The sequence below is a fragment of the Maylandia zebra genome, linkage group LG11, assembly GCF_041146795.1.
Source record: "Maylandia zebra isolate NMK-2024a linkage group LG11, Mzebra_GT3a, whole genome shotgun sequence".
Lineage (NCBI taxonomy): Eukaryota > Metazoa > Chordata > Actinopteri > Cichliformes > Cichlidae > Maylandia > Maylandia zebra.
In genome coordinates this window covers 22192719-22219324 of record NC_135177.1, presented here as the reverse complement: position 1 = coordinate 22219324, position 26606 = coordinate 22192719, and the positions used below count along the sequence as shown (strand labels likewise).

Genomic DNA, 26606 nt, shown 5'->3' with positions numbered 1-26606 from the left:
TATGACAGGGTAAAAGAGATGCAGCTCTGTCAAATACTTTACGGATTAATCTATTGAGAAATAGCATAAAAATAGCCCCCCCAATTTCACTTTCTCTGTTTATAGTAAATACTAGTACTAAGAAATTTTGTTCATCAAGATGAAGGTAAAAATTTGGGATTTAAATTCTGATCATTCTTCGCGATGTCTGATGTCATGACACATTCATGGTTTAATACAGCTGTTTTGAAACAAATACATAAAAAAAGAAGAATACAGACAAACATTTTCATTTCCCTCATTTATAGCATAGAAATTATATATTAGATGAAGCTTTAACTCTGAATTAATAAGACATCCTCTGTAGGAGGACTGACAGTGACATGTGACTGAAGAACAAAGTGAGGGATATCTGTTTAAAGTGTGATGAGCCAATGCTTTCCTGCAATGACACTGAACACCCAGACACAACACATGAGGTAATTGCATGCATAGATGAATAAGGCCAGTTTAGACTTAATAGGTTTTATTTATTTTCAGTATGCGATGGAATGTTTTTGAAATCAAGTTTATACAGATGATGATGACAAATCTGGAAATTATGCACACTTAAACACAGAGAAAGCTCAATGGTCAAAACCCAGTAGCCTGCAGATATACATGTACTGTATCCATCACATGCACCAGACGTTTTTAAACATAACGCTACAAAATGAACATTAATATTTGTAGCTGCCTCAGTCTTCTTGATCGCACTCGTCTTTGTCATCTTTCCCCTTGCCTCTCTTCCCACCCCTGCCTCTCTTTTTCTGGTAGTAGCATTTGGCAAGGACACAAATACACCGGCAAAATTCACGGAAGTTGACCTCGCCATCATGGTTTTTGTCCAGCAACTGCATGGCTTCCTCAATATCACCTGCATTAATTTGATCCTGTAGAATACATTCATACAGTTAACACAATGAAGCTCATGAACAGAAAAGCTTTGTATTCCTCTATTAATAGATGTCTCATACAAATGAAGTTCAGTTGTTTACCTTCAGATCGGGGCTTTGAATTTGTTCCTCCAACATTTTCTGGAGCTCTTCTTTGTTTAGCTGGCATTTTTTGCCTTCACCATCATCAGCATACTGCATAAATATATCCACAATGTTTGGAATGACCTGGTCGAGCCGTGCCATGGTTGAACCTACACGTAAAAACAGAATGGCATTAAAAACTGCATGCAGTATAAGTTTAATGTTTGCACACACAAATGGAAGAAACGTCAACTGTGTCACCGTTAAAAAAAATCCTCAGAGCTACTTATTAAAGTTGTAGCGAATACTTTTCCCATATTAGATCAACCTTAACGGTGCTTCTTCAATCTGTCTTTTTCGTTGTATCATTCAAGAATAACGCTCTGTATCTAGACCGAATGCAACCATTTCCTTTTATTTCCTTCCTCAAAACTCGCTCCCCTCACACCCCGCTTCCCATCACTACTCACCTTAGAGCCCTAGGTGAAGAGAGATCGCGTCTGTGTCACCAGCTTGGTCCTAGGAGAGACTGTTGTCAAACTGAGAGGGAAAGCCTCCTCTTAAAGGGTACACCCACACACTGTATGACTCACACATGCACACAAACATACACGATGGCATGTAGGCAACCACACAAACACAAACCAGCAGTGATTCATGCTCCTGACATGTGCCTGACTCCACCCATTAGAGCTGTACCGGATCTGTCTCTGCTACACAGTGCTGTAAAATAAGGAGGACATTAATGTTTATGTGTAGAAAAAGTAGCTGGACTCGTTGTCCTTACATTAGTGTTATGTGCAGATCTGGTACACAAATTAAAACGAGTAAAGCAGGAATATTTTCACCAAAAAGCAGCTCGGCTGGAGCTGACCCTCTGGAAAAAAAATAGAAAGCCAGACTAAATGGAAAGTTACAGTCAGTTGGTGCAATCTCCACACTGCATGTGTGTGTGTGTGTGGTTGCTAATGGCCTACGCTCAAAGGCATGTATTTAGTTTTTTTCTTTTTTTTTTTTACCACGTTCAGGAAGCTTTGCAAATAAGTGCAGTGACGTGACCATAAAACCAATGCTTCACACTGCTCAGTCTCACTAAAGGTGTCTGTGATCGTCCTACTTTAATACTCTCACTACTTATTCAGACTAAATAAAAGCAGCTGCAGTTAAAACTCAGATTTATGTCAGAGTGAACGGCTTCCCTGTGTGCTTGAACATGTTTGTTCCTCATGAAAGTCACCTCAGTCCATGCGTTATGTAACTCACTCTTCATTTTCCACTCCTCTGTTCCAAGGCATCAGAAAGGCAGCATTTTCTTCTTCTCTCTTGCCCCCCTGCCAAGTCGCCTTTATAGGTCAGTTCACTCTCTTCACTTAGGTCATATTACTTTCACTTATTGAATACTATCAGTTTCCCGTCGCAGGGGAGGAAAAGAGAATGGAGATGAAGTATCATGTGGTGTTAATTACAAAAAAAACTTTATCTTTCCACACTCTGCTGGCATGCATATGCATTACGGTTTCACTGCTACAGAGGCCGTGAACCTTTTCGGTGGTGAATTCGTACCATGAGCATGAAGACTCTGTTTCTTTTGAAAGTTTCTTATTAAATATACATAACTTTAAATTCTTTTTTTCATGTTTGTTTAACCATACTGTGATGGGAGTTAATGTTTTAATGGTGGCTGTATAAAATACCCTTTGTGTAACATTCAGACTGCTTCGTTTTGTTTTTTTTGTGATTTTTTTTTAATAGATTTAATATAAAAAAATCTGCATTTTCACATCAGTCCACATTTAATGACCCAAAATGATAAAGTGAAACTATGTCAGCGAGTAAAAGAGAAATAGGATGCAGACCTTTTTTCAATAACCAAGCCAGAAGGTGCAGATACTCTTTATAGACCCCTGCAGTTAAAATGATTACAGCAAAGGCATTAAATCATTTCTAATGCTTTTTTCAGAAAACACACTGGCCTCAGTGATTCTGACCTGCAGAACTCTTAAAGTATTGTGCAAAGGTTTGAGCCACCCCTCATTTTAAAAAATACTTTGCTAGGAAAATGTAAACTAGGTGCAGCAATTTATTGAAACTTGCAAACATACATGGGATTATAGTGTACAAAGCAAAAAGGGAGAAATTTTATTGAGCTTCAGAGCTTGTAATGTCTGTAAGTAGTCTTCAGGAATATTTCTCCAGGCTTCTTAAAGGACATTCAAAGCTCTTCTTTGGATCTTGGCTGCCTTTTGTTGTGTTCTCTGTCAGGAGGATCCCACACTGCTTCAACAATGGTGATGTTGGCACTTTGAGTGTTCCATAGCCTCTACCGTGTTTTGTATATGGCTGTAAACACTCACTGTTGCACCTCTCTCCTGACCTCCTCCATACATATGTGACGGCAATTTGAACCAAAAACTTCAATTTCAATTAACCACTCTATAAGACTTGTTGCTGCTGATTTTCAGTCCAGTGCCTGTGTAATTTGGCACACCTCGGTCTTTTTTTCCCGTTTCCCTTTTTTAATAAAGGCTCCTTGACACCTGCCCCTCTACTTAGACCATTTCTGATGAGGCTTCAGTGAACAATAGATGTCTCAACTCATGGTCCAGGTGTATTTTTCTTGGCTCCTGTGTCAGTTCTTTGCAAGATTTTTTTCCCGTTTCTTAAGAACATGACCTTCTCATACATTCATGAACTCTTTTTTTTAGGCCTGTCATGTCTTCTTTTGTCCTTGATTCCAATAATTTAGATTTTGTTCTTGTGTTCTGTTATGTGTAGACACAACACTGGTTAGTTTTTTTTATGCTTGAATGATTCAACGGTCAATGTTAAGGGACTTAACAAACATACAAACAGGAAACAATGGTGTGAAAATGCTCAGGTACAAGTATTGGACTGAAAATGATTGAAAAATCAAGAGTTTTGCACAGCACTGTAGTTTGCTGTTCAAAAGGAATTAGTGATTGAGAGAAGCCTTTGCCACTGGGGTGACCAGGAACACAAAGCTCTCTCTAGCAGAGCTCCAGAAGTCCTCTACAAAGACGAGATGCATGGCCATCTCATCAGCACTCCATCAATTAATCATCTGTAAGAGCAACACCAGTCTTGAATAAAAGGCATCTGACAGCCAGTAAGAAATATTTTAAGGATCGTTAACCAAACAGGATCCGTATGACCACTTTTTTAATGGCCACAGCGAACAGTCTATATAGTTATGTAAATAACTTATTTAAGTTAGTGAGTAACATTACGAGCTGATGGTTGGAGTGAAAATGCTTTCTGTTAGTAGAGTGTGTACTGTCCAGAAAAGCAACAAGCCACGTTTGCTAGAACTTGCAACAACATTGGAATTAATTGGAGCTTGAAACAAAAAAAAGTGTGTTAGAGTTTTCCTCAAAATAATTGGTGTGAGGGACAGGTTCCTCTGCATTCTGGTTTGCACAAACGCCCCTGAGTGAATCCAGTAATGGTGTTATGTGTCAACACTAGCAAATAATGTACATGCACATCAAAGTGTCACAGCTCATCACTCAACCTTCTAATCATCACATTTTTTTCTGCAATAGATAGTTTAAACCTTAAGCAGCTGCATTATGTGAATCATGTTTATCTCTTTTTCAACACTAGTTCTTATATAACTGTTACAGGTCTTTCGCTTTACCTCAATACACAATAGCAAGAGGAGCAATTGTGTATTATTGCCTTATGTCATTTTTTTCTACTTCAAGTTTATATTTTACTTTTAGATTACTGTAAAGGTAAAACACAAGAAAACACTTCATTTAGTTTACATGTGAAAAAAAATCATTCTTAATGATGTATGCTGTACATCCCCCACTGTAACTGATCATAGTCATCTTTCTTCTCAGATATTTTTTTCATCTTTTATGTAGCTCAAGTAGAGGTAGAGCAGGTGATCACTGCTCACACCAAATTGAAGGTTGGTGGTTCAATTCCTGGCTGCTCCAGACTGCATGCCAAATACCCTTGGGCAAGATATTAACTCCAGGTTGCTCTCATGAGGCATGTTGCATAAAGTGCTAAATAAGAAAGAGTCTATTTTCCATTAATGAAAAAACATGGACAGAGACCTGATAAAGCGTGTGCATAGCTATCAGTTCAAAGCGATTTTTTTCAGTCATCAGTTTAATCTAGTCAGTTAAATCCAGTTGTATTGACAAAGAGCAGCAGTACCAGACCTCCTTGGGTCAATCCAGGTATAACTCTGATCCATCTTTGCTTCTAGTAACTTCCTGAGTTTTAAAGGTTAGACTTTTTTTCATATAGTCATTCTTCCCACTTACAGCATCTACAGCCAAAGGTAAAGAGGTTATTAAGGGTTCAATGGGGCAAAGTGATCAGATCTGAGCAAAAGAATAGTTTTATCTCATCTTTTTCATGCCTTTTCTGTTCTCGTGTGGGCTCCTTTTCAATCCATGTACTTCCAAACATCCACTATCCTCCGAATGCAACTACATCTGCCCTAATACATCAACTCAGAGCTGAAAACAGGGCTTCTTCTTAATTGAGGATGGAAAGAGGGATAGAAAAACCAAGAGAAGAATCACTGAGTGAACCAGCTCTCTCTAATTGGCTTTCAGGAATGTTTCGGCAGGTAGGGATAGAACTGAATTTGAAATTGTTCCAATTTTGTTTTACCAACATGATGAGCAAGCAATAGCAAAACACTGACGCAGCAGTGCTGTGACTGTATTTATTATTTAGTGCATGCATCAATGAAATGCATGAAACACTGTTATTAACCTTTTTTATATATCGGCCAAGCACACTTATTAAATCAAATATAAAATCCAAAATTTGTATATTAAATTGATGTCGCTTAACACTGTTTTCCTCGAGGCTTGCTTCTTTTCTCATTGTCTGGCAGTCCTGAAGTTTAGACTACACAGTGTTTCAGGACTTCTTAAATGTAAATGTATTTATTCATTATGGTTGGTTTAAACATTGCTGTTTAAATGGAGCCATGCACGGCCTAAAAGTTACACGCACATCCTCTGTCGCCTGCATCGCTGCCTGTCTTCATTCCAAACACTGTAGCACCATCTTCTGGTCAAATCAAAATATGTCAAATCAAAACTTTCCACCAGTCAATTCCAGTGCGTTTCATTTTTTATTTATCCCAAAATGTGTCAGATTTCAAAAGCAATAAATCAAACAGGATGCAGCAGTCACCTGACTCATTTCAGTTCAGTAAAGCATGGACTCGACACTGTGTGGCTACAAAAAATGTCTTGATATAGAAAGAGTTACATCTTGTATCATAGCATTACAACAAATCACATGACCATTTTAGTGTGTGTGTTTTTTTAAAATTCACTTTTACTCACAGATTTCCAAACTTTTCACCCATCCATCCTCTTCTTGATGCATGAAGAATCCAGGTAAGTAAATCCCCAAAGTTTGATTCTGTTCATATGGACGCAGCGTTTTCAGAGGGAGAAACATTTCGTCAATCATCCAAGTGACTTCTTCAGTCGAAGGCTGACTGTTGTTTATAAGAGTGGCGAAACTTGACTGCAGGTTTCCCCAATCTTATAAACAGTACGTTTGCATAATGATATGTGAAAAGGGAAAGACCATCTATGAATCGAGGGGGGGCCTGAGGGTAAATCTTTCGCCACCTTACAATCCAGAGTTGGACTTCTTTTTATATTCCTTGGTGGCTTCATTTAATATAAAATCATGATCTGTCTTTTTTTTTAAGTTCAAGAATAGAAGAAGAACCCCTTGCAAAAAACAAACAAACAAACAAACAAAAAAGAAGATGTGCAAATGATTTCTGAAAAAAAGAACGAGCATAAATCTGAGTTATACACTGGAGTTAACATTTCTCAGTTAACTTTATTTACCTCAATCTCCTCAAGATTATTTAAAGTTCACTTATGCTACATTGACCTGTGTGGGGAAAAACAACTGTTGTGCACCTTAACTCTGTAACCCTGTGCCTTAAAAATTGAACTCTGTGTGTCCTTGGGGAATCTGCACCTCTGTGCTGCATGCACTACATGCTGGCTTCAGCAAAGTTGGCTGGCCATGTCATACAGTCAGTATCAAGTCAACTTGAGTATTAAATATATATTAAATAAAATACAAGCAAATTAAAAGCATGAATAAATATGCATAACAGAAAGGCAAATCTGAGTAAAAACAATAAGATAAGAATAAGATTAGAATAATAAAGTCAACCTGGGTCACAAGCTGAGCAGAAAAGGTGGATCTTAAGAGTTGATTTAGTGATGTACAGCCTTTTCTGTGTCCTCCGCACATCCAGGAGCAGCTGGTAAGCTCAAGTGAACAAGCGGGAAGGGGAGTCCGAGTGCAGCAGCCCAGAGAGATAGGGCAGGGCGAGACTGTTTAAGGACTTCAAAACAAATAAAATAATTTTAAAATGAACTCTCAAAAGGGCATTACTGTATTACACTGTGAAGCACACAGAACATATTGATGAGTTGGCAGACTGAAAACACTGCAAAGGGTGGTCTGATATGTTTGCAGTAAGAGAGATCCTTCACAGTGTAATGAGCATGTTAACGTTCACTTAGTGTGTATGCCTGTGTGCACAATATATTTGTATTTTTACTGAACTGGAGTTCAGTCAGTTTAAAGGTGGAATTCCAAACTTGTAATGAGCCAAGTAGTTAATGTTTACCAGATGGATCTGCACCAAGTTCAAAAAGTGCAGTTTGTATCTCATCTGGAGGAGTTCTGTGAGCGAAACTCCACCATCTCCAAAAATGTTACTTATTTGACCCACCCTAAATAAATCATGAGCTCACGCCTCACAGGCATGTGTGCTGCACCACACTTCAGGCTTTTTAGCACAAACATCTGATCCTGACACGTTCCCGTATCGAAGCAGTTACCCCCTCACGCTGTGTAGAAACTGCTGCCTCAGTTGAACTTTCGATGAGAAGTGAAATGATGCACATTAGATATTAATTCATGAATACTCTCACTACTTTCAAATCCAGCTTCTAGTTTTAAATGTGTTGCAGAAGTCAGCTATCAGATAGTAACTAAAACTCTAGCATACCCAATGTTTTTGAATAAAATTTACAACAAAGTAGCCAGACACACAGTCGGGGAAATTTTGTCAAAAGCAGTTTTTACTTGTAAATCCGGCACACAGTTGTGCAACACAATCAACTTTATCTGTTACAAAAAAAGAAAGAAAAAAAAGACAAGCATTATTTTCTCTTACAGTGTATTTGCACATCAGTTCTTTCACTTCTTTTTAGCAGACATGGAGCAATATTTTTCACAGGCCATTGTGAGGCCGGCGATGAATGGCATAAATTCTTCAAAGTCCAAGACATCATCTTTGTTCTGGTCCAGATCCTTCATGATATGGTCCACGGAGTTGGCATTCTTCTGGGTCTGAAACAGATGTAACAAGAGACAAGTTCAGGGTGCAAAGCGCATGAGCAATAACATTTTTAACTTAAATATGGACAATGATTCACACTGAGGATAGAGATCAGGTATGATAGCAAGAAAGATCCTTACTTTCAGAAAGTTGGGAAGCTCAGCCTCAATTAGTTTTCTTAGTTCTTTCTTGGTTAAGGCCTTTCCGTGTTTGCCATCATGGGCATACTTGTTGAACACGGTTATCATGGAATCCATGGATTTCTCCAAGTCAGTCATGGTTGCAGAAATGAGTGCTGAAAGGACAAAAGGCAGGAATGGACATAAATATAACAGGGTTTTTTTTTACTTTTACTGTTGGCTTGTTACATTCACACTGGAGAAAAATGAGTGAAAAATGCAGCCAAGCATTAGGTTACAGCACATTGTTTGAAGAGGATGTGGGTGTTGGTTTTTACTGGCACTCAAAGCAAATTCTTCTGGCACAAATCACCTTCTGGCCCCAAACCCAAAATCCGTATATGGGTTCTACCTCCCCTCTCTTTATAAACTTTTCAGTTTCAGAAAAAGAAAAAACTAGGCCCGCAGACACACAGTAAAGATAGACTAGAGAGAAATAGGCCTAATGTTTTTGGAGACACCCATTCCTGGCATAGCAAAGGAGGAAAACCCTACGTAATGCACCAACAGCACCTCAGCCCACCCAACGTAACATTCAATGGAAAAAGGAAAAAACAAACAAACAACTTTCTAACTTTTTAAAAAAGTTTTAATAGCCTTACCGGATCACGAGGATGCAGAAACTGTGGCAGAGCTTAAGTGGAGTTAGACGTGGGCTGACTGAAAGTTTATTCAACACTTTATAGTCATCTAGGCAACGCCCAAGTGATGGGAGGGAGGAGGGATACAGAGAGGCAGGGAGAGCAAATAAAGGAACACTGTCCCTTTTTCCCACAGTTACTGCAAGACGTAGAAGGCATTGACATGACGATGCTACCTCACAAAAATCTACACTGTTTGTGTTTCATCATGCAAGTAAAACAAAAGATGGCACAAAGCAGAATAACGCATGCATGATGGGACCTGCTAAGACTGAGCAAGTCTGCACTGGGCCGTCTTCTTTACCTGTAACAGTCGGCACACCTGGATACATGACAGCAGCAGGATGCTCTCCCGAAACAAGGCGAGCCGGGGGAAGGGAGTGTGAGGCTGTGGACAATGGACAATCTCCACTGCGAGTTTATTCCCAGATACCGCTTTCAGCAGCACTGCAGGAGCAGCCTGTTCAAACTGACCCTTCACTGTCACTTGGCAGTTCCTTTAAAACTTGCTCAACAGCTCCTCTGTGATTTCACTCTCTCCTGTTCTCCAAGGAGATGAGGAGTGAACGGCCTGAAGACTGTTATGGTTAACTGAAAACTGAAGTAAAACTTAAAACTGAATGAAAAATTTTAAATGATCAACAGAAAAATGAAATCTTAAACAATATTGTTTACTTGCAAAGCTGAAAGAAAACTGTTACTACATTGGTCGAAGAAGCATGAAGACAAACTGTTGCATGATTTATTCAGTCAAGGCTCTCTCCGTGTCCGCATCAAATACCTTGAAGAAGTGTTGTCCTTAAATTCTCTGTGCTGAACTTGTAAAATTACTCTCTTAGCATATATCTCATCGATATAAACATAAAAAAAACCCCATTAACTTTCCTACTGATGCTAATAAAAACTAAATGTTTCCTAAAAGTGGAAAACTCAAACAAAATCATCAAACCCAATCTGGCAACTAATTGAAACACAGACACAAATTTAGCTGAGAGAAAAGTGAAAACTAATAAAACTTTAAACTCTTGTGTTACCACTAGAGCCACCAGTACTTTTGCTAACCTTTACACCACTGCTGTCCTCTTTAAATGCATATTTCAGTATATAACAGAAAAATAAGTGGGCTGCAGCACTCTTGACTATGGGAATGGCTGCACAAGGAATATTTACACATATGCCACTGCATGATTTTATTACATCCCCACACAGCTAGACTGCAGATTACAAACTGAGCAAAGGTAGAAGGAAGCACAACACATTGAAAGTCTTTCAGAAAGTTTAATTACAAAAATGGATTTGAAAAAACAAAACAGAAGAAAACTGAATACACAGGAGGAAAGAATCTCTTTGCAACCTTTTTAAAAAGAGCACTGATTAGAAAGGGATGGAACGTAAAACACGTTTGGCCTTATATCTACCATTTCTTTGTGATTCAAATTTAAGAGAACTGTAAAATAAAATAAAAAAATACACAAACAAAGGACCAGATTAACTACTACAGGCTTGTACTCAATGAAATGATGACTTAAAATAATAACCCCAAACCAAATTTTATATACCTAAAAAAAGCCTAATAACAAAGGATCATTGTGACAAAACTGTGCATTCAGCTGTGTAGCAATGACCACCAGCACCTGGGGAATAATGACTGGTCGAAGTGTGATACAACTGTGATCCAGTGGGCTCTTTAGTTCTTCCTTTTGCTCTTGCTGCCAGCTTTGGCTGGTGTTACTACAGGAACAGCTGCTTGGTAGAGGGCAGCAGACACTTTGTTGATGTAGTACAGGGCAAAGAGGGAAAAGATGAGGCTGAACAGGAAAAAAGAAAGAGAAGTATTTTAATAATCAAATACATTTAGAAGTGCTTTCTAGATGCTTTGGGTAAACGTGTTCTGCAGAGGAGTCACTTACCAAGTAGTGACACAGACACGGTGTACCAGGCCAGAGGCAAACAGTGAAAGGCACAGACACAACAGAACTGCAAGATGACACAGTAAATCATATAAGTGATGAGCATTAATATGAGCCTACAGATGTGCATCGAGGTAATAATGTTAGAATGTTATTTTAAATTTGCATTGGCTGTCATGATGATACGCAAATCTGGACCAGAGGGTAGACTCAGCTCATTGAAACTAGCATCTTGCCTAACCAGTCAAAAGATTTGTTTGTTTGTTGTGTGTGTGTGTGTGTGTGTGTGTGTGTGTGTGTGTGTGTGTGTGTGTGTGTGTGTGTGTGTGTGTGTGTGTGTGTGTGTGTGTGTGTGGGAAGCCTAGAGCCCTCCTGCACAGAGGTAGTGCAGGAGCTTACCTCAAGTCTAGTAGCAGTGCTGTGTTTTATTTACCTTGGCTAACTAAAGCACACACAGAAACCAGCTGCCGCTTATAAATGCTACTACTACTACTAATCATCATCATCATCATCATCATCAGCAGCACCCTAAATTCGTTGTCTGAGTCAACATTTATCTAACTTTTATTCTCTCCATTAGCTCAAATGTTTTGTTGTTCTGGTTTACCTGACGTGGTAGATTTAACATCAGCAAGATGTTTAATATAATTAAAATGATTTTTTTAATGTTTTAATTTATTTTAGGACTACCTAACAACATTAAAAAAATGCTCCTTATCAAATAAGCACTTTACATTTTCTTCTGAGGAGATTCTTATATTTGCACATGAACTCGACAGTGAGACATTTAGTGAAGACGTTGCATTTTCGGTGAATGTTTCAGCTTATTTTTACTGTAATAACTGTGTTACTGACATTGATTGGAACAGTATTTATAATTAGCATTTTAACAGGCACAAAAACCCTGAACAGGTTTTGCTGTGGCAATCAGAAGCAAACCACTGTAACTGCATGTAAACTGTGTTACACTAAATTACTTTGCAGATGTTGATTCCTGTAGTGACCGCTGGTCTTCAGCCTGCAGAAACCAGCATACAGCGGCTATATATTGAGAGGAACAATTTAGCTTTATTATTGTTAATTTAGTCAGGCTTTTGCTTCTTGATTATTTTTTGCAAGGTTTGTGTACAAAATCAAACATCTTAGAGAAGATCACTTCACCTGAACAGGGACTTAAACCAGCGATCTGGGTTACCTGGCTTCTCTAACCTCTGACCTTTACCTCAACCAAGATTTCCACCTATTATTTAGGCTAGAGTTTGGTATAAACAATTCTGATGTTTCAGGTAAAGCTGAGCTAACAGTTAACTCAGCAGAAATATTAAACACCATGTGAACAAGAAAAAGGCCACTGCATGGGCCATCATCACTTACTCTCAGGGAATATCTTGGCCTGGAATCCCTTTCCAAAAACCAAATTTTCCAGATTATTAAATGCCTGAAGCCAAAGTTAAGGTGCGACTCTCCTCAGTGACATCTATACATTTTTATGGAGAATATATAATAAAAGTCTGAAAGTTGTTCAATAAATACCGATTTCCAAAAGAACTGTGCAGTTTACTGATTAACAACATTGGCAAAGCAATTCAACTCTACATGTCACTTAAAGGATACAGTCAGGGAGCAGATGAAGAGGACTGAGCCCAGAAAACCTCCCAGGATGGTGAGCCACTCGGTGGATGCCAGCTGCTTACTGAACATCTGCATCCCCGCGAATACCAGCACAGAGAGCAGACTGGATAGCACCAGGGAGGTTCCGGTGTTCACCGCTACAAACAACAGAGATAAACTGTCATCTGGACAAAACCTGAGGCTATCTGAGGCTAAAGAGTTATCTACTATAGAACTGTAATGCAACCGAAAGTAAACGATGGTTTTAAATGTCATATCTCGTTTGAATTGGGCAGTCATACGCCTTGGAACTTAACGCCACGTCAGTGTTCACGCATAACGTTTCCCACGTATAGCTGTTAGCTCTGTGCTAATCAACTCACATCTGCACCAAAACACCCCTCTAATATAATTTCCTAAATGCTCAGCACATAAAAACTTTTCTGGTACTTTACAGTAATGCTGGCATTGCTAGACTGTAAGAAAGAAATCTGTGTTAGCGTGGTTTACATTTAACATTAGCTACACAGGACTATAAGACATACTGCACACTGAGACTGAGGATATCTGCACATCTATGTCTGTGCTGACGATGTGTCTATTGATAATTATGCAATACATACCCATACTGTAATACTTAATTATAGTCTCCGTGACGAAGCACCAGTAAATTAAATTTAACTTCGACGAGCCAGCTAGCTGTCCCGGCTCTAGGAACTAAAAAACAGATTACCCGGCTCTAAAGTCAGGTGGGACCGGTGGGAGGAGCCACATGAGCTCTCCGGGTGAAAAAAAAAGCAATAAAAGAATAAAAATCCAAATAATGGTTGTTTGATTCCACTAAAGTTCAAATCGAAACATTTATAAAACACAATTATGTGTTTGCATTACAATTACATTTCTATCGTCTAAATACACACAAACACACACACGTACGTTATATACATTATGTTTATATGTTTTGTGGACTTCTAAAAGTAGAACTTCATGGTACAGTTCAGAACAAGTGTGTAATTATGCTAGCATTAAATAATTTAACTCAATTTCAATTTATTTCAACAGAAATTACAATTTAAATGTATTTACCAAGAAACACTTTGCAGTAGATGCACTAGAACAAGAAATAATTTGAACACACACACAACCAAAGCAACAAAATAATTACAAGCTTTATTTACTTTTACAGAGTAACTGACACTACAAACACACTATATAAACAAAACACTCCAGTTCCAACATACAAAAAATAGACATAAGGTAAAAACGTATGCTGCATCAACTTTATTCAAATGATATAAAAATAGATTAAAAAACATTTTAAAAGTGTGTTTTATGCATTCCTCACTGTTGGTGTTTTGTACTGATATATGTCTGGTATCCACTCTTTTTCTGTAGCTACAGTATATCTGCTAACAAACTGACAGATGTCTACATCCAATCTCGGTTTGTACCATCGTACATCCGGACTTTCCTTCATAAAGGCTTCTTCTTCAGTCCAAAAACGGCTATGAACAGAAGAATCTCCACTAAAGCCGGTAGAACACTAAAGGAAGAGCCAGAGAGACACCAATGTAGGTTATACTTCTGCTTCTAATGCTTAAAAGAGGCTATGTCACTTTGAACTAGAGACATAAATACTAATATTCACATCAACATGCATACAAACCAACCTGCAGGTGGCAAAAATAACCCAGTAAGTCCAGCATTCCCACTTTTCAAACACAAAAAAAGACAAAGACACTGATCCGCTGCAGTGGGCAGCCAGTGCTGGTTGAAACGTGAGTCAGGGAAAAGAACTTTGGAAAAATACAACAACATTGAGCAAGCTTATACACCAACCTGCAGATGGCGAGGATCCACCAGTAGATGTGACACTCCCACTGCTCAAATAGAAAGAAAAGCAGAGCCACTGAGGCACTGGCATGGACTCCTGTTGCTATACCAGGTAAAAGATAGTCATGGAAGTGTAACTGATCACAAGCACTTTTGAAATTATTGCTTTTCTTACACTAACATCATTGCAGTTGTTACTCAGTTACTACCATACATCTATCTGTTTGCCTTGGCGTTACATATCATCTCAGTTACAACTGCAAGCTTTATATTTATTTGGTGTATTTGCATGTTTTTGGACAGCCAGTCACAAACAGTCCTAACAGAGGATGTGGAATATATATGCATAATAAGTAATAAATGTAACCATTTGGAATCAAAACACAAACGATAAATAAGAGTGTAAAATGTGAGTGAAAAGGATACAAAGGAGGCTTTGGCTACAGTTGAACATGGACACTCCTGAAAAGAAACCAGCCAGCTCTATAGCAAACAGACCGAGAGTCACTGATAATGCCACCACCAACCTGAAAAAGAGAATACATATAATAGATTGGAAGATGTGTACACAAATGTGTCAAATGTGTTTAAAATATTTACTTACTGTCTGTCCTCAGTGTCATACTGCTCCTGTGTGAAATCCAAAGGCAAACAAGCTTTCACATTATTTTCCTGTAAAGTAAAAGTTACAAATTGGTGTAATTACTTCTTAAGACATGAGGAAAAAGAAGCAGTGTCAACTCCAATGCTTCTGTTGTGATGGACAACTTCCTCCTGACTCGCTCCATTTTCAACATCCTTTGTCCAATTTATCCACTATTTCTTCTCTGCACATGTCCAAACCCTGTCAGCCTCGCTTCTCTGACTTTATCTCCAAACCTCTAATCCTGAGTCGTCTCTCATCTACTCATTCCTAAACCCAGGTATTTAAATTTATCCACCTCGACTGCTACACCCTTGCAGCATCACTGTTACATCTGCCCACCTCTTATTCACACACGTGTGTTCCTCTTCTCCCTGGATCATAGCTCCACTTCTCCACCTGATCCTTACTCTAACTACATATCACAATGTTGTCTGCATACATCATAATCCACGAAGACTCATACCTGATCTCATCGGCCAGCCTGTTTATCACCACTGGATACAAGAAGGGGCTCAGAGCAGACCTCTAATGTAATCACAACCTCACCTTCAACCTGTCACACCTACCACACACACCTCATGTCTCACTGTCCTCATACATGTCCTACATCACCCTCATGCTAGTCCTTGAGTTATAAGTACCACAGTTTCTCTTTTGGACTCTATCATATTGTTTCTGGTGGACATCAAAATCTTTGGCTTCCTGATGCCATGCAGCTGCTCCAGTTCTTGTTTTTTATTTATTTATTTCTATTTTATTTATTTATTTTTCCTGACTTCATCACCTGACAAAGATTATTCATATTCATTTATTTTTCTTTTTGTTTCGTACATCTTGTAAGTCCAGATTTGAATCTGAATTTGAATTACTTTCTACCTTGGCAATTTCTTTCTTCTTTAGCGCATTGGGAGAAATGAATTATGTCTTCTTCTTTTTAAGTGGTAAACTCTGAGGTCTCTCACATGTTGACATTTTAAAATTTATTTTAGTTTTTGTTGTTGTTGTTTGTTTTTTAATTTTCCTGTCGAGCTTCAGTGCTAGTATCTGCAGATTATCGTCACCCTTTATTGTGTTCATGGATATTTACAACAAGTTATCACAGAATACAAAAAAATGTTTGCCATGCTTGCTTACTTACCCTCGACCAAAAGATTGTGATCACGATGACGAGGTGAGCTATGATGGTGAGAAATCGTGCGGGGACAAGGCTACTGACCGACGACATGCTTGAATAAAGTGTAGCTAGACAACAATTCAGAAAAACTACGGTATTAGTGCTGGACGGGAAATGCAGCTTTTCGGCAATTCAAATGCGCCTAGTAGCTACTATAAGATAGCAAAATGTACAAATAAGATAACTGCAGCATAAACACATTCGCCCATGTCACTCATTTAACTCGTATTCCATATAAAATACGAACTAATTCATCCGATTTCCCCTTGCTGTGATTATTACACGAAAGGCGGATGCTCTGGTTGCTACAACAACCAGCGAACGGGTGCATCCAGTATTACTGACCCACCGCATGAAAAAGCAACATACAAAGGTTCCGGACATGGAACAACAATTTAAGAACTCGTGTATGTGTGTGTGTGCTTGAAAAAACAAAACATTGCCATCTAATGGCAAAACGAAAAACTGCCACCAGCATATGTATCAACATATAAATACTACGGAGGAGCTGCACGTTCAAGGAGCTGGAGGTTTATTTCGAAAAACTGAACTGCAAATTGTTTTAAGCTGTTTTAGACACACATCCAGAATGCCATGCGTGAAAAACCCTATAAAATGCTGTAATTGTATAAATGTTAATATGTAATCGGACATTTTTATTTGAAGGTTTGTCATACATTAAAATAAAATAAATCTAGCTCGAATATAATAGTGCCAAGTTCCATTCTAATTGTATTAATCGGTCTTTGAGCAATGCGACTGTGGCAGCTGTAGCCTAAACCAGTACAAATCCCCCCCCCCCCTCCTCCCATCTGATTGCTACGTGGAGTGGACTCGTTGCTTTGAGACAGACGGCACTGAATCGGCGTGTGTGAAAAAACACACCTCTAGCACGGCTACATCAGGTCGAGGCCCGGGCTTGCCATACCTCGGTACGGTAACCCTGCTCAGCCTTTCTCCAGACGAAAAAAAAGGCGATCCGTTATTGTATCGCAGAGTCATTTGCATCGAAGGAGTATGGCAGAAGCGGACTTACAAACCTTTACATCTATCATGGACGCGCTGGTTCGCATCAGTGTAAGTGTGACGCTCATTTTATTAGCCATTTTTTAACCATGTGTGCTCTTTTTAAAAGCGATCTGTTTACCACCTGTGCATTTACCTGTGGATCTTTTCCATATTGCACATATGTGCGCTGATGATGAAGGAATGTGTGGCATTTCTTCCTTTGGAAGGTATTTTTTTGCATCTTGAATCAACGAGAAATGGCAATGCTCTAGCACTGTGGCTGGAAACGTAAAACGGGGCCACTGTGACTACAAATGCATTAATTAAGTAAACAAAAAGTTCTAGTAGATCAAATAAGTGTTTGAGCATTAAAACCAATTAAATATGTTGGCGAGTAGTAGGTTAAAATACTCGTGATGCACATGATGGGAAGATGCACGTTGTCATAGAAACGGGATGCTGCGTTTAAGTAGCTGCAGCAATAGAAAGGGGCCTCCAGAACCAGTAAAACTGATGCTGGTGGACAGAATGAGCAGAAAAATGCATTTTCATTTTACAGATTTAAAAATCTCACTGCTTTGTACTTCTCTGAGTTGTGTAAAGTGCATCTAAGTTTTTTTACAGGGTACAGGTAAAGCTAGATGAGTATTCAGGGGAAAGCTATTTATTCATCCACGTTGGCCTTCTCTGCTCTCTGTATATTCAATGCCAGCCTCCTACACATTGACTATACATTATATCACAAGACACAGAATGTATAGAGCAGCCGATTCCTTATTTATTCTAGTGATTCAGCTGTTATTTAGTCTTCAGCCTCTTTCGTCCTCCTCTCCAGTCCAACATGAAGAGCATGGAACAGGAGCTGCTTTGCCCAGTGTGTGATGAGATGGTGAAGCAGCCCATCATCCTGCCCTGCCAGCACAGTGTGTGTCTGCTTTGTGCAGCTGAGGTGTTGGTACAAAGAGGCTATCCTCCTCCAGATCTCCCTCCAGAGCCTTACTCACCATCCTCCACACCCAACACCCGATCCCCACGACAGACACGCAGACCTGCTCCCAGGACGCCTGATCGCCTGGAGCGGGTCCTTAGAACAGGTAAAGGAAATGGTTTGTGTGTGTGTGTTTGGCATTCAAATGAACAAGGATGATGTTGACGTAGCATGATGTCACTGTCCTCTCAGACTGTCATAGATGATTTAACAGACACATCAGCATCCTGCCGCACATCCAGAGCTTTATGGATTCATCTAATGACTTATTTAAGTGTGTGTAGAGCAAGAAGATAGAGTCCGAGAGTCCTTACCTCAAGGAGACACGAAAGGCAGTAAGCATCTGCCGAGCAGGTGTGTCGCCAAGGTGTCTATGTAAGCAAATAGTTTTTCCTCGAGAAGTTTATTTTTCATGATGATCTGCACAAATGTGGAGGCAAATTAGAGTTTTGCTTCCTTCCTTTTCTCACTAGTCCGCCTTTGTTAAATTCCTCATAAACTATCTCTAAAAACCTTGCTTTTTATTCTTCTGTGTCTGTGTTTCTTTCCTTTTTATCCCCACACCTGCATCACTCTCCCAGTGTGTGGGACATACCCAGGGCGACGGCGGAAGGAGACCCATCCCCCCATGCTGTTTCCCTGTCCTTCCTGTCAGCAGGATATAGAGCTCGGGGAGAAAGGCCTGACAGACTGCCTTCGCAACCTCACCCTGGAGCGCATTGTGGAGAGGTATGTATATGCACCAACCCCATGAATATCATATAAGTGCTGTAGCATCACAACCTCAGGTCAGGCAGAGAAAGAGCAGACACCTTTTAGCTCCCCCATGCATGTCACCTGGCTTTATTTTATCCAGTGGGAATGTCGCATTATAAGAGCTGTAATAGTTTTGGAAAAGCACTCTAACCAGTCATGCAGGCAATGTGTAAAGGCAGCGAATGAAGAGTGAGGCCAGTGCTGCTTTATAAATGAGACAGGAAATCATTTGCTGGAAGGAGTTGCAATAATGATCTTTTTCCTTTACTCTTGATCCAAGGCGGAGAGCAAAGTGCAGGGGCAGCTGTAAAAATGCAGTGCAGCATTGGTTAAACTGTTAATTTTTATTTGGACTGAAACACTCCTCTGGCTTTTTAATTCCCCCACCCCTTATCAGCTCAAACAAAGGAGATCAAAGTGAGAGGAGCTGCTTCTGAAGCAGTGAGACAGGGAGAGACACTTTCACACGCAGCAGTTTGTTGGGTGCCGCTGCTTCCTCCCCTAGAATCACTGCAATTGGTCGGGAAAGTGTGACGGTGCATGTTTTACTGTGCAGGATGCAATAACAAGGCAGCTGCTGGTGATGTATCCAGGTCAGGCAGTTGAAGAGTTGCCTTCTTAACTACTGAAAAAAGCAGGCCACAGTCAGATGAGCTCATTATTCCCATTTATTTTTTTTGTTGCTTTCTTTCTTTGCCGCTGCAGAATTATCACAGCCTTGCCCTTATCTCCATGTACACATGTCTGTCCTTTAGGTACAGGCACACAGTAAGTCTGGGCAGCGTAGCCATCACGTGCAGTTTCTGTAAGCCTCCCCAGTCTCTGGAGGCTACCAAGGGCTGCGCTGACTGCAAGTCCAACTTTTGCAACGAGTGTTTCAAGCTCTACCACCCGTGGGGAACGCCTCGAGCTCAGCATGAACACATTCTACCTACCAACAACTTTAGGCCAAAGGTTGGTCTCTGTTTTTATCTCCGCACATGATACAAAGTTGCATCTCTTCCAGTACATTAACCCACCTTTGTGTTATAGGTTTTAACATGCACAGAGCATGAGCAGGAGAGACTGCAGTGGTACTGCCGTACCTGCCAGAGGCTGCTGTGTCCACTTTGTAAGCTACGCCGTATCCATCATGGGCACAAGGTTTTGCCTATAGCACAAGCCTACCAGGCACTCAAGGTGATTTTGAGGGTGGTGGTAATATGTTTTTACTGTGCTACAGCCCTGGTGATTGCAGCATAGCAGTGTTAGCTTTCTATTTGGTTTTCCAGGACAAGATTACCAAGGAAGTCAACTTCATTTTGGCAAACCAGGAGACAATACAGAGTCAGATCACTCAACTGGAGGCTGCCATCAAACACATGGAGGTGTGCTTCTCCTCTGCTTTGTTAAAGTAGCTTTTGATCTTTGTACAGGTGCAACAGTATTTGCTAGGGCTTCAAATGCAGTATTTTGGGGGTTCATTTTACATTTTTAGCAGAAAATATGTCATTGGGATATCAATACTGTCCAGATCTTACCTGCAGCTTTCTCCTGAGTTTCTCAGCAAAAAAATGTAATTATTTCACCGAATTTAGAGGAACTGTGATGCTTCAGTAAAGTATGAATGGACTTCAGTTTAACTGACCACTTTCTTTTAACTACAATTGCAACACAATGTGTAAATGCCATTCTAAAAGCATCGTGATTTTTCCCTGAATAGCAACAGTATCTCCAATCTTCATTTTTTCCAGCTGTTTTTGCATCCTCTCTCTTTCTGCAGGCCAACAGTGCAGTGGCTCTACAGCACTTGACTCACTGTATCCATGAGCTGGGAGCGGCTGTAGCTGAGCGCCAGGGGTCTTTGACCTTGGCCTTGGAGGGATCCCGCAGCAGAAAGGAGGAGGCCCTGTCCTCTCAGGTCTTTGAGAAGCAAGGCCTGCTGGAGCAGGCCGGTCTAATGGCCTACACTCAAGAGCTGCTGAAAGAGACGGATGCACCCTGCTTTGTGCAGGCTGCGAGAATAACACACAACAGGTAAGAGATTCAGCCGTTTTCATTCAGTTCGATTTGTTACCTTTATTTGAATTTTCTTAAATTCCTTTTATTATCTTATTTCTCCAGGCTGGTGAAGGCTATAGAAAATCTCCAGTGTTTCTCTCTTGCTGCCGAGCCCTCCTTCAGACACTTTCACCTGGATGCATCCAAAGAGATTAAGATCATAAACAATTTGGACTTTATACAAGGTGGGTTGTCAGCTTCTTTGTTCCTGCAATACATGGTATGTTAAAGAGTTAAAAATGAATAGTTTAATCTCCGTATCGTTGCAATTTTTCTCCACAGCTCCACTGGCTCCAGTCATTGACACTCAGAAGACGTTAGCTTACGACCAGCTTTTTTTATGCTGGCGGCTCCCTCAGGACTCAGTTCCAGCATGGCACTTTTCTGTTGAATACCAGAGGCGAGCAGGAGGAGCTGCGGCCACGTGGGGTGGCATCAGATCCCCTAATTCGGCCACAGCTTGGCTGCGCATCGATGAAGTGAAGGGTACTAGTGCTGTGGTCGCTCGACTGCAGATGGACAGCGTGTATGTGCTGAGAGTGAGAGGGTGCAACAAGGCTGGCTTTGGAGAGTACAGCGAAGAGGTTTACCTCCACACTCCACCGGCACCTGGTAGGATGTGTACACACAGTTGTTTCAGTACAAAAAGTCTTCATCTCGCCACTCTTTTAATTAAATTCTAAGATTAACAAAAGCTGTTTTTTCCCCCCAGTATTCATATTGCCAGTACTCATTTTCAGCCAATTGACTAATCTTTGTTTCTTTTCTCTCCATCCCTTGATTTCCTCCATTCCCATTGTTTTAGTTTCTGCAAAAGCCTTCCTTTATTTGCTCTGCATTCCAGTGCCATCCCAGTCATACTAAATCTGCTTCTGTCTTATATGCCACAGGTCTGTTTTTCTGCACTTTCCAAAATCATTTGTGTTCGTACATTTTGTCCATTGTTCCTTTTTGGTATTATTCTAAATAATATTAAATTCAAAAGTATTTGTCATTATAAACATATTTGAAAAGGTATATGTACAAATCAAATTTTACTCTTTACCTTTATTGTTTTTCATGTTTTTGTTGTAAAGCCGTTTCTTACTATTCATCTTGAAAACAAAGTTTTCTTTTCATTTGTTCTTTATGTGTTTGTCTCATGCTCCTCTTAGCCCCTTTTTCATTTTCTATGCCTGAGCTGCAGGATCTAACCTTTCCTTCTTTCTGATTCCTTTCCTTTCTTGTCATCTCTCTCCTTCTTTATCCTTCCTACCAGTCTTGAGTTTTTCTCTAGACTCTCGCTGGGGCTTGCATGCAGACCGGTTGGCACTGGGTAAAGGCCAAACCTACGCCCGCAGTGTGCCAGGCCTCTCCCTTCTGCAGGCTGCCGATCGCACACTAACATCTTGCCACTTGACCTCTGACTTACTGGTGGCAGACTTGGCTGTCACTCAAGGCAAACACTACTGGGCATGCTCTGTAGAGCCTAGTTCCTACCTGGTAAAGGTAAGAGAAAGTGTTGTCGATCATGTTGTGAAGGAAGCTTTTTAAAAAATCTTTTACATGCAGACTCACAATGGATGTGACCAAAGCTTCTTTCTTTTTGCTCCTCTCATTTGCAGATAGGAGTTGGGCAGGAGGCTAAGCTACAAGAGTGGTTCCATCTCCCTCAGGACATGGCCAGCCCTCGGTAACTAAACCTTACCCTTTTCAACTATCCATACATACATCGTCTTCTGCTTGTCCTTGTCAGGGTTGTGTTTGAGTTTATTTAAACTGATTGGTTTCCTGGCATGTACCCAGCTTTTAAGCATAGTGTTGAGGTCAGGGCTTTGGGAAGGCCGTTCTAAAAGCTTAATATTAGCCTGCTTTTTGAATTCCACAACCAGTTTAGATGTATGTTTGGGATTACTTTGCTGTTGGAGCACAAAGCTGTGTCCAAATTTAAACCATAAAGCTGTTGATTTGAGGTGAAGTTGAAGAATTTGGAGGTAGTCCCTGTCCGTCATTATCTCATTAACTTTGTGCATTATTCCAGTACCACTGCTAGCAAAAAAGCCCCAGAGCATGATGCTGCCACCATGCTTGACAGTTTTCCTCAGGAGGCTTGTCAATGTGGCCAGCTGCAAATTTCTATTGAGTTTAAAGGTGTTGATTATGGAGCAGGGGTGTCTTTCTCAGTTGGCACCCTCCATGGTGATGTAAAACTATTTTTTTGCCGTGGACAGTGATGCTGCTGTTCCAGCAGTTTCCAGTTCATACCAGACTCGAGCCTCTGTGGTTCCTGAGTTGTTCCCAAACATGCTAACCAATATCCTCTCATCTGAGTTTGACAGTTTGGGTCTTCCCCATTCAAACTTATGCACACAACTCTTGTTATGTGAAGTCATTAAACATGTATGTACATGTATGTATAGTTATTCAATGCTGGAAAAATCATTAAAAGCCTCAAATTACCATGACATTAAGATCCATGATAGAAATAGGAGTGTCCTGTCACCTATATTTTGAGCTGCTTGCTGGTTGTGGCTGAGGTAGTAGAGCCGGCCATCTATTAGTTTCTATTATCAGAAACTTGTTGGTTCAGTCTCTGGCTGCTCAGTGTGCATGCTACAGTATCCTTGGGCAACATACTGAAATAACTTAGACATGGAAATGACTGTTTTTATGAAATGGTGAATGAGACATGTACTCAAGTAACTTTAAAAGCACTAAATAAGAGCCAGTTCATTTGCCATTCAGTAACATGCCTCTTATTCAGATGGATAGGAGCCATGCCAGTAAATTAAATATATTTCTAACCACTTGGGGGCAACATAATAGCTTGTAAACACATGAATAACATTACTACTGTTGGCCACTGCTGGAAACAGCATTTTAAGTAGAAGAAACTGAATCAGGTCTACTCTAAGTTTTGCTCTTACCTCCTCTTCCTCCCAGCTGCGACCCAGACAGCGGCCATGACAGTGGGGCTGAAGATGGCCAGGACTCCCCTCCATTCTGCTTCCTCACTATGGGCATGGGCAAAATCCTGCTTCCTCAAGGACACAGTCAAACTCAGAGCCAGGGTGACAGCCAGAGCCATGGAGCAATGCACTCCCACAGTAGCAGCCACAGTAGCATGTCTCACCCTCACACTGCTCCTTTGCCACCTCAGCTAGGAGTGTGTCTGGATTGCGACAAAGGACGAGTCACCTTCTACGATGCCCACTCTTTGCGTATCCTATGGGAGGGACACGTGGATTGCTCCGCTCCGGTGTGTCCGGCATTTTGCTTCATCGGCGGCGGAGCCCTGCAGCTGCAGGACCTCGTGGCCAACCGGAGCATTGAGGAGCCACCACCTCGGAGAGTAACCATCCAAACAAGAGCAACGAATCTAAGTAAATAAACAGCTCAGAGATGAGTCTGTGAAATGATCCCAGGCAGAAAATGCTCTCTGGCTGAACTGTGACTGCTAAATACAGTTCTAGTTTTCCCTTCAGTGTGATCAATATAAATATCTGATGTTCTTTTACAGTTGCACTTGGCCTGAATTGATCACATTTCTCTTTTGGCTCTTTTTTTTTCTTATTAAAAAATTACTTTGGAATGCTACAACTAAGGACACTGTAGCCAAAGTGGTCTTAGACTATGCAGAATTTTGTTCACAGGGTCTCCTCAATAATCTGTGTGCAACGCAAAAAAAAAAATCTGCTCTCCCTTTACTTTTGGCTAATTTTTTCCCAGAATAATTGGATAGCATAAGCTGCATGCAGGTGTAACTAAGATTCATAACTTGCGTATATGCAGATAACTGACTGTCACCTTGTGAAAATAACTCAGATGTACTGTATGCCTAATTTTTTTTATCTTAAATTTTTATGTAGCGCCAGCAATGTGAATATAAAACAAAATTAGAGAATGTGAATTTTCTTCCGTAGTTGAATAAAAAGCTTCAGTTTTGGTTTTATATAGTCACTGTTTTGCATTTCAAAAGAATCGTGTGGCTTTTTGGCTGCGTAAACATGCTCACAGTTGCCTACATTTTTTTGTGTGTGTGATTATAACACAAATCAAAGAAACCTTCTGAAGGAATACTGTTCTCGTTATGCTGGTTGACATAACCATGTGAATACATTTCAATGTGTCACATTTTGAAAAGTTGGAAATGTTCATGGCCTGTTTGTGTCTTGTGTTTATGGTGTTTGAGTGATTTACACATAAGTGTTAATGATCAGGTAAATGAAGTGGATTACTGAGGAGACAAACTGAAGTACACTTTATAGTTCACTTTTCCTCCCTGTACCTTTTGAAACCTACAATATTAGCTAAGTTACTTATTTCCTGTTATGTATCATTTAAATGCAAAGAGTTTACACTGTAGTATTTTCAAAATGACAGGCTCTGACTGTATTTTGATATGATTTTTTTTGTGGGTATGTGTGGGTGTGGGAGCTCTGGCTGTAACTTTCACCCTTTCTGTGGTATGTATGTGTGTGTATCCTGTCCTGTCCTGTCTTGAATAACTCGTCTATACCCCGTACATATGTTCCAGCACAGCACTTGAATGACTCGAGACTGTAGCATCTCAGAAATCAGAGTCCTCCTGATTTAGACTTTGCCTTGCTGGCGGAATGTTTCTATCAAGTCAAGAGAAAACAATAAATATAGTACTGTGAAAAAGTCTTCAGGTATCCCTCGTTTATTTTTATTTTTCTTGGAAAATGGGAAATGGGTGCAACAGTCTATTGAAACATCTGCAAATGTACATGGAAAGAATACAGTAAAAACAGACGTTGTGTAATTCTAACAGCCACTGGCTGAAATGAAGCCAAAACCATGACACAGCCTCCACTTTGTTTTACCGAGTACCGTATACACCGCTCCCCTGACCTCATCCGTGCATACTGACATCAACTGGAACCAAAGATTTCATATTTGGATTCATGACTCCATCAGACCTGTTTCAGTTCTTGTGTAATACAGCACACCTCAGCCTTTCCTTCCCGTCCTTGTAAATTGCTTCTTAACAGCCACCCTTCCACTGAAACCATTTCTGATGAGACTTCAATAAATAGTAAAGGACCAGATACATCTCCCAGGACATGACTTTCAGATGCTTTTCATCTAACCTAGATGGTTTTTAGGCCTTCCACTTCTTACTTATACTTATCCAAATTGTCCAAAAAACACACTGCATACAAAATATTTACGGTTTTCAGCTAACATCTCTTCGCACTTAACCCTGTTGGTACAAAGATACTATTTTATGCCTGCCAAAACTGAGTCTTTGCCTTTTTCTTTTCTTAAAAGAAATTCAGCTAAAGAAATGGGAACAACTGAAGTGTTTTTGCAACTAGCTACGTAGCAAAGACTTAATTTAAAATCGGTACTTTCTATATTGTTTGCTGTGTGTAGACATAAGTTCTATAACTTATGATCAAACAAACAAACAGAATAAATCATCTGACATTGTT

General features: G+C 40.1%; 5 protein-coding genes across 7 annotated transcripts in view; 1 reads left to right on the top strand and 4 right to left on the bottom strand.

The window, feature by feature from the left end:
- Positions 1-488: 488 nt before the first annotated feature.
- s100w (S100 calcium binding protein W) lies at positions 489-1627 on the bottom strand. Its single transcript, XM_004541262.4, has 3 exons — positions 1469-1627; positions 1017-1168; positions 489-911 (listed from the first exon to the last, which is right to left on the bottom strand). Exons 2-3 carry the CDS (start codon positions 1158-1160, stop codon positions 717-719), a joined length of 339 nt encoding a protein of 112 aa, XP_004541319.1. The 5' UTR covers positions 1161-1168; positions 1469-1627; the 3' UTR covers positions 489-716.
- Positions 1628-8104: 6477 nt separating this feature from the next.
- s100a10b (S100 calcium binding protein A10b) lies at positions 8105-9302 on the bottom strand. Its single transcript, XM_004541263.4, has 3 exons — positions 9164-9302; positions 8523-8677; positions 8105-8393 (listed from the first exon to the last, which is right to left on the bottom strand). Exons 2-3 carry the CDS (start codon positions 8658-8660, stop codon positions 8241-8243), a joined length of 291 nt encoding a protein of 96 aa, XP_004541320.1. The 5' UTR covers positions 8661-8677; positions 9164-9302; the 3' UTR covers positions 8105-8240.
- A 1158-nt stretch (positions 9303-10460) lies between these two features.
- krtcap2 (keratinocyte associated protein 2) overlaps positions 10461-26606 on the bottom strand; it is a 39557-nt gene continuing 23411 nt past the window's right edge. Inside the window, exons 2-6 of the mRNA XM_004541265.2 lie at positions 13347-13425; positions 12727-12881; positions 12487-12550; positions 11113-11179; positions 10461-11010 (exon numbers count right to left, since the gene is read on the bottom strand). Of these exons, the coding sequence (XP_004541322.1) occupies positions 10890-11010; positions 11113-11179; positions 12487-12550; positions 12727-12881; positions 13347-13350 (411 nt within the window). The 5' untranslated portion in view covers positions 13351-13425 and the 3' untranslated portion in view covers positions 10461-10889. The remainder of the gene's footprint in view (positions 11011-11112; positions 11180-12486; positions 12551-12726; positions 12882-13346; positions 13426-26606) is intronic.
- tmem107l (transmembrane protein 107 like) lies at positions 13869-16699 on the bottom strand. Of its 2 annotated transcripts, none has more exons than XM_004541267.3 (5): positions 16341-16699; positions 15161-15228; positions 14983-15083; positions 14563-14659; positions 13869-14266 (listed from the first exon to the last, which is right to left on the bottom strand). In XM_004541267.3, exons 1-5 carry the CDS (start codon positions 16425-16427, stop codon positions 14197-14199), a joined length of 423 nt encoding a protein of 140 aa, XP_004541324.1. In that variant the 5' UTR covers positions 16428-16699; the 3' UTR covers positions 13869-14196. The 2 variants fall into 2 exon arrangements, with proteins under 2 accessions (XP_004541324.1, XP_004541325.1); XM_004541268.3 differs by lacking the exon at positions 14563-14659 and adding an exon at positions 14394-14490.
- trim46a (tripartite motif containing 46a) lies at positions 17211-25815 on the top strand. 2 transcript variants are annotated; one of them, XM_004541269.2, is made up of 12 exons: positions 17211-17453; positions 18220-18478; positions 18954-19101; positions 19884-20082; positions 20161-20307; positions 20400-20495; positions 20891-21144; positions 21232-21353; positions 21451-21780; positions 22427-22656; positions 22773-22840; positions 24091-25815. In XM_004541269.2, exons 1-12 carry the CDS (start codon positions 17394-17396, stop codon positions 24536-24538), a joined length of 2361 nt encoding a protein of 786 aa, XP_004541326.2. In that variant the 5' UTR covers positions 17211-17393; the 3' UTR covers positions 24539-25815. The 2 variants fall into 2 exon arrangements, with proteins under 2 accessions (XP_004541326.2, XP_012771162.2); XM_012915708.3 differs by lacking the exons at positions 22773-22840; positions 24091-25815 and adding an exon at positions 21974-22058 and having other exon boundaries at positions 22427-22562.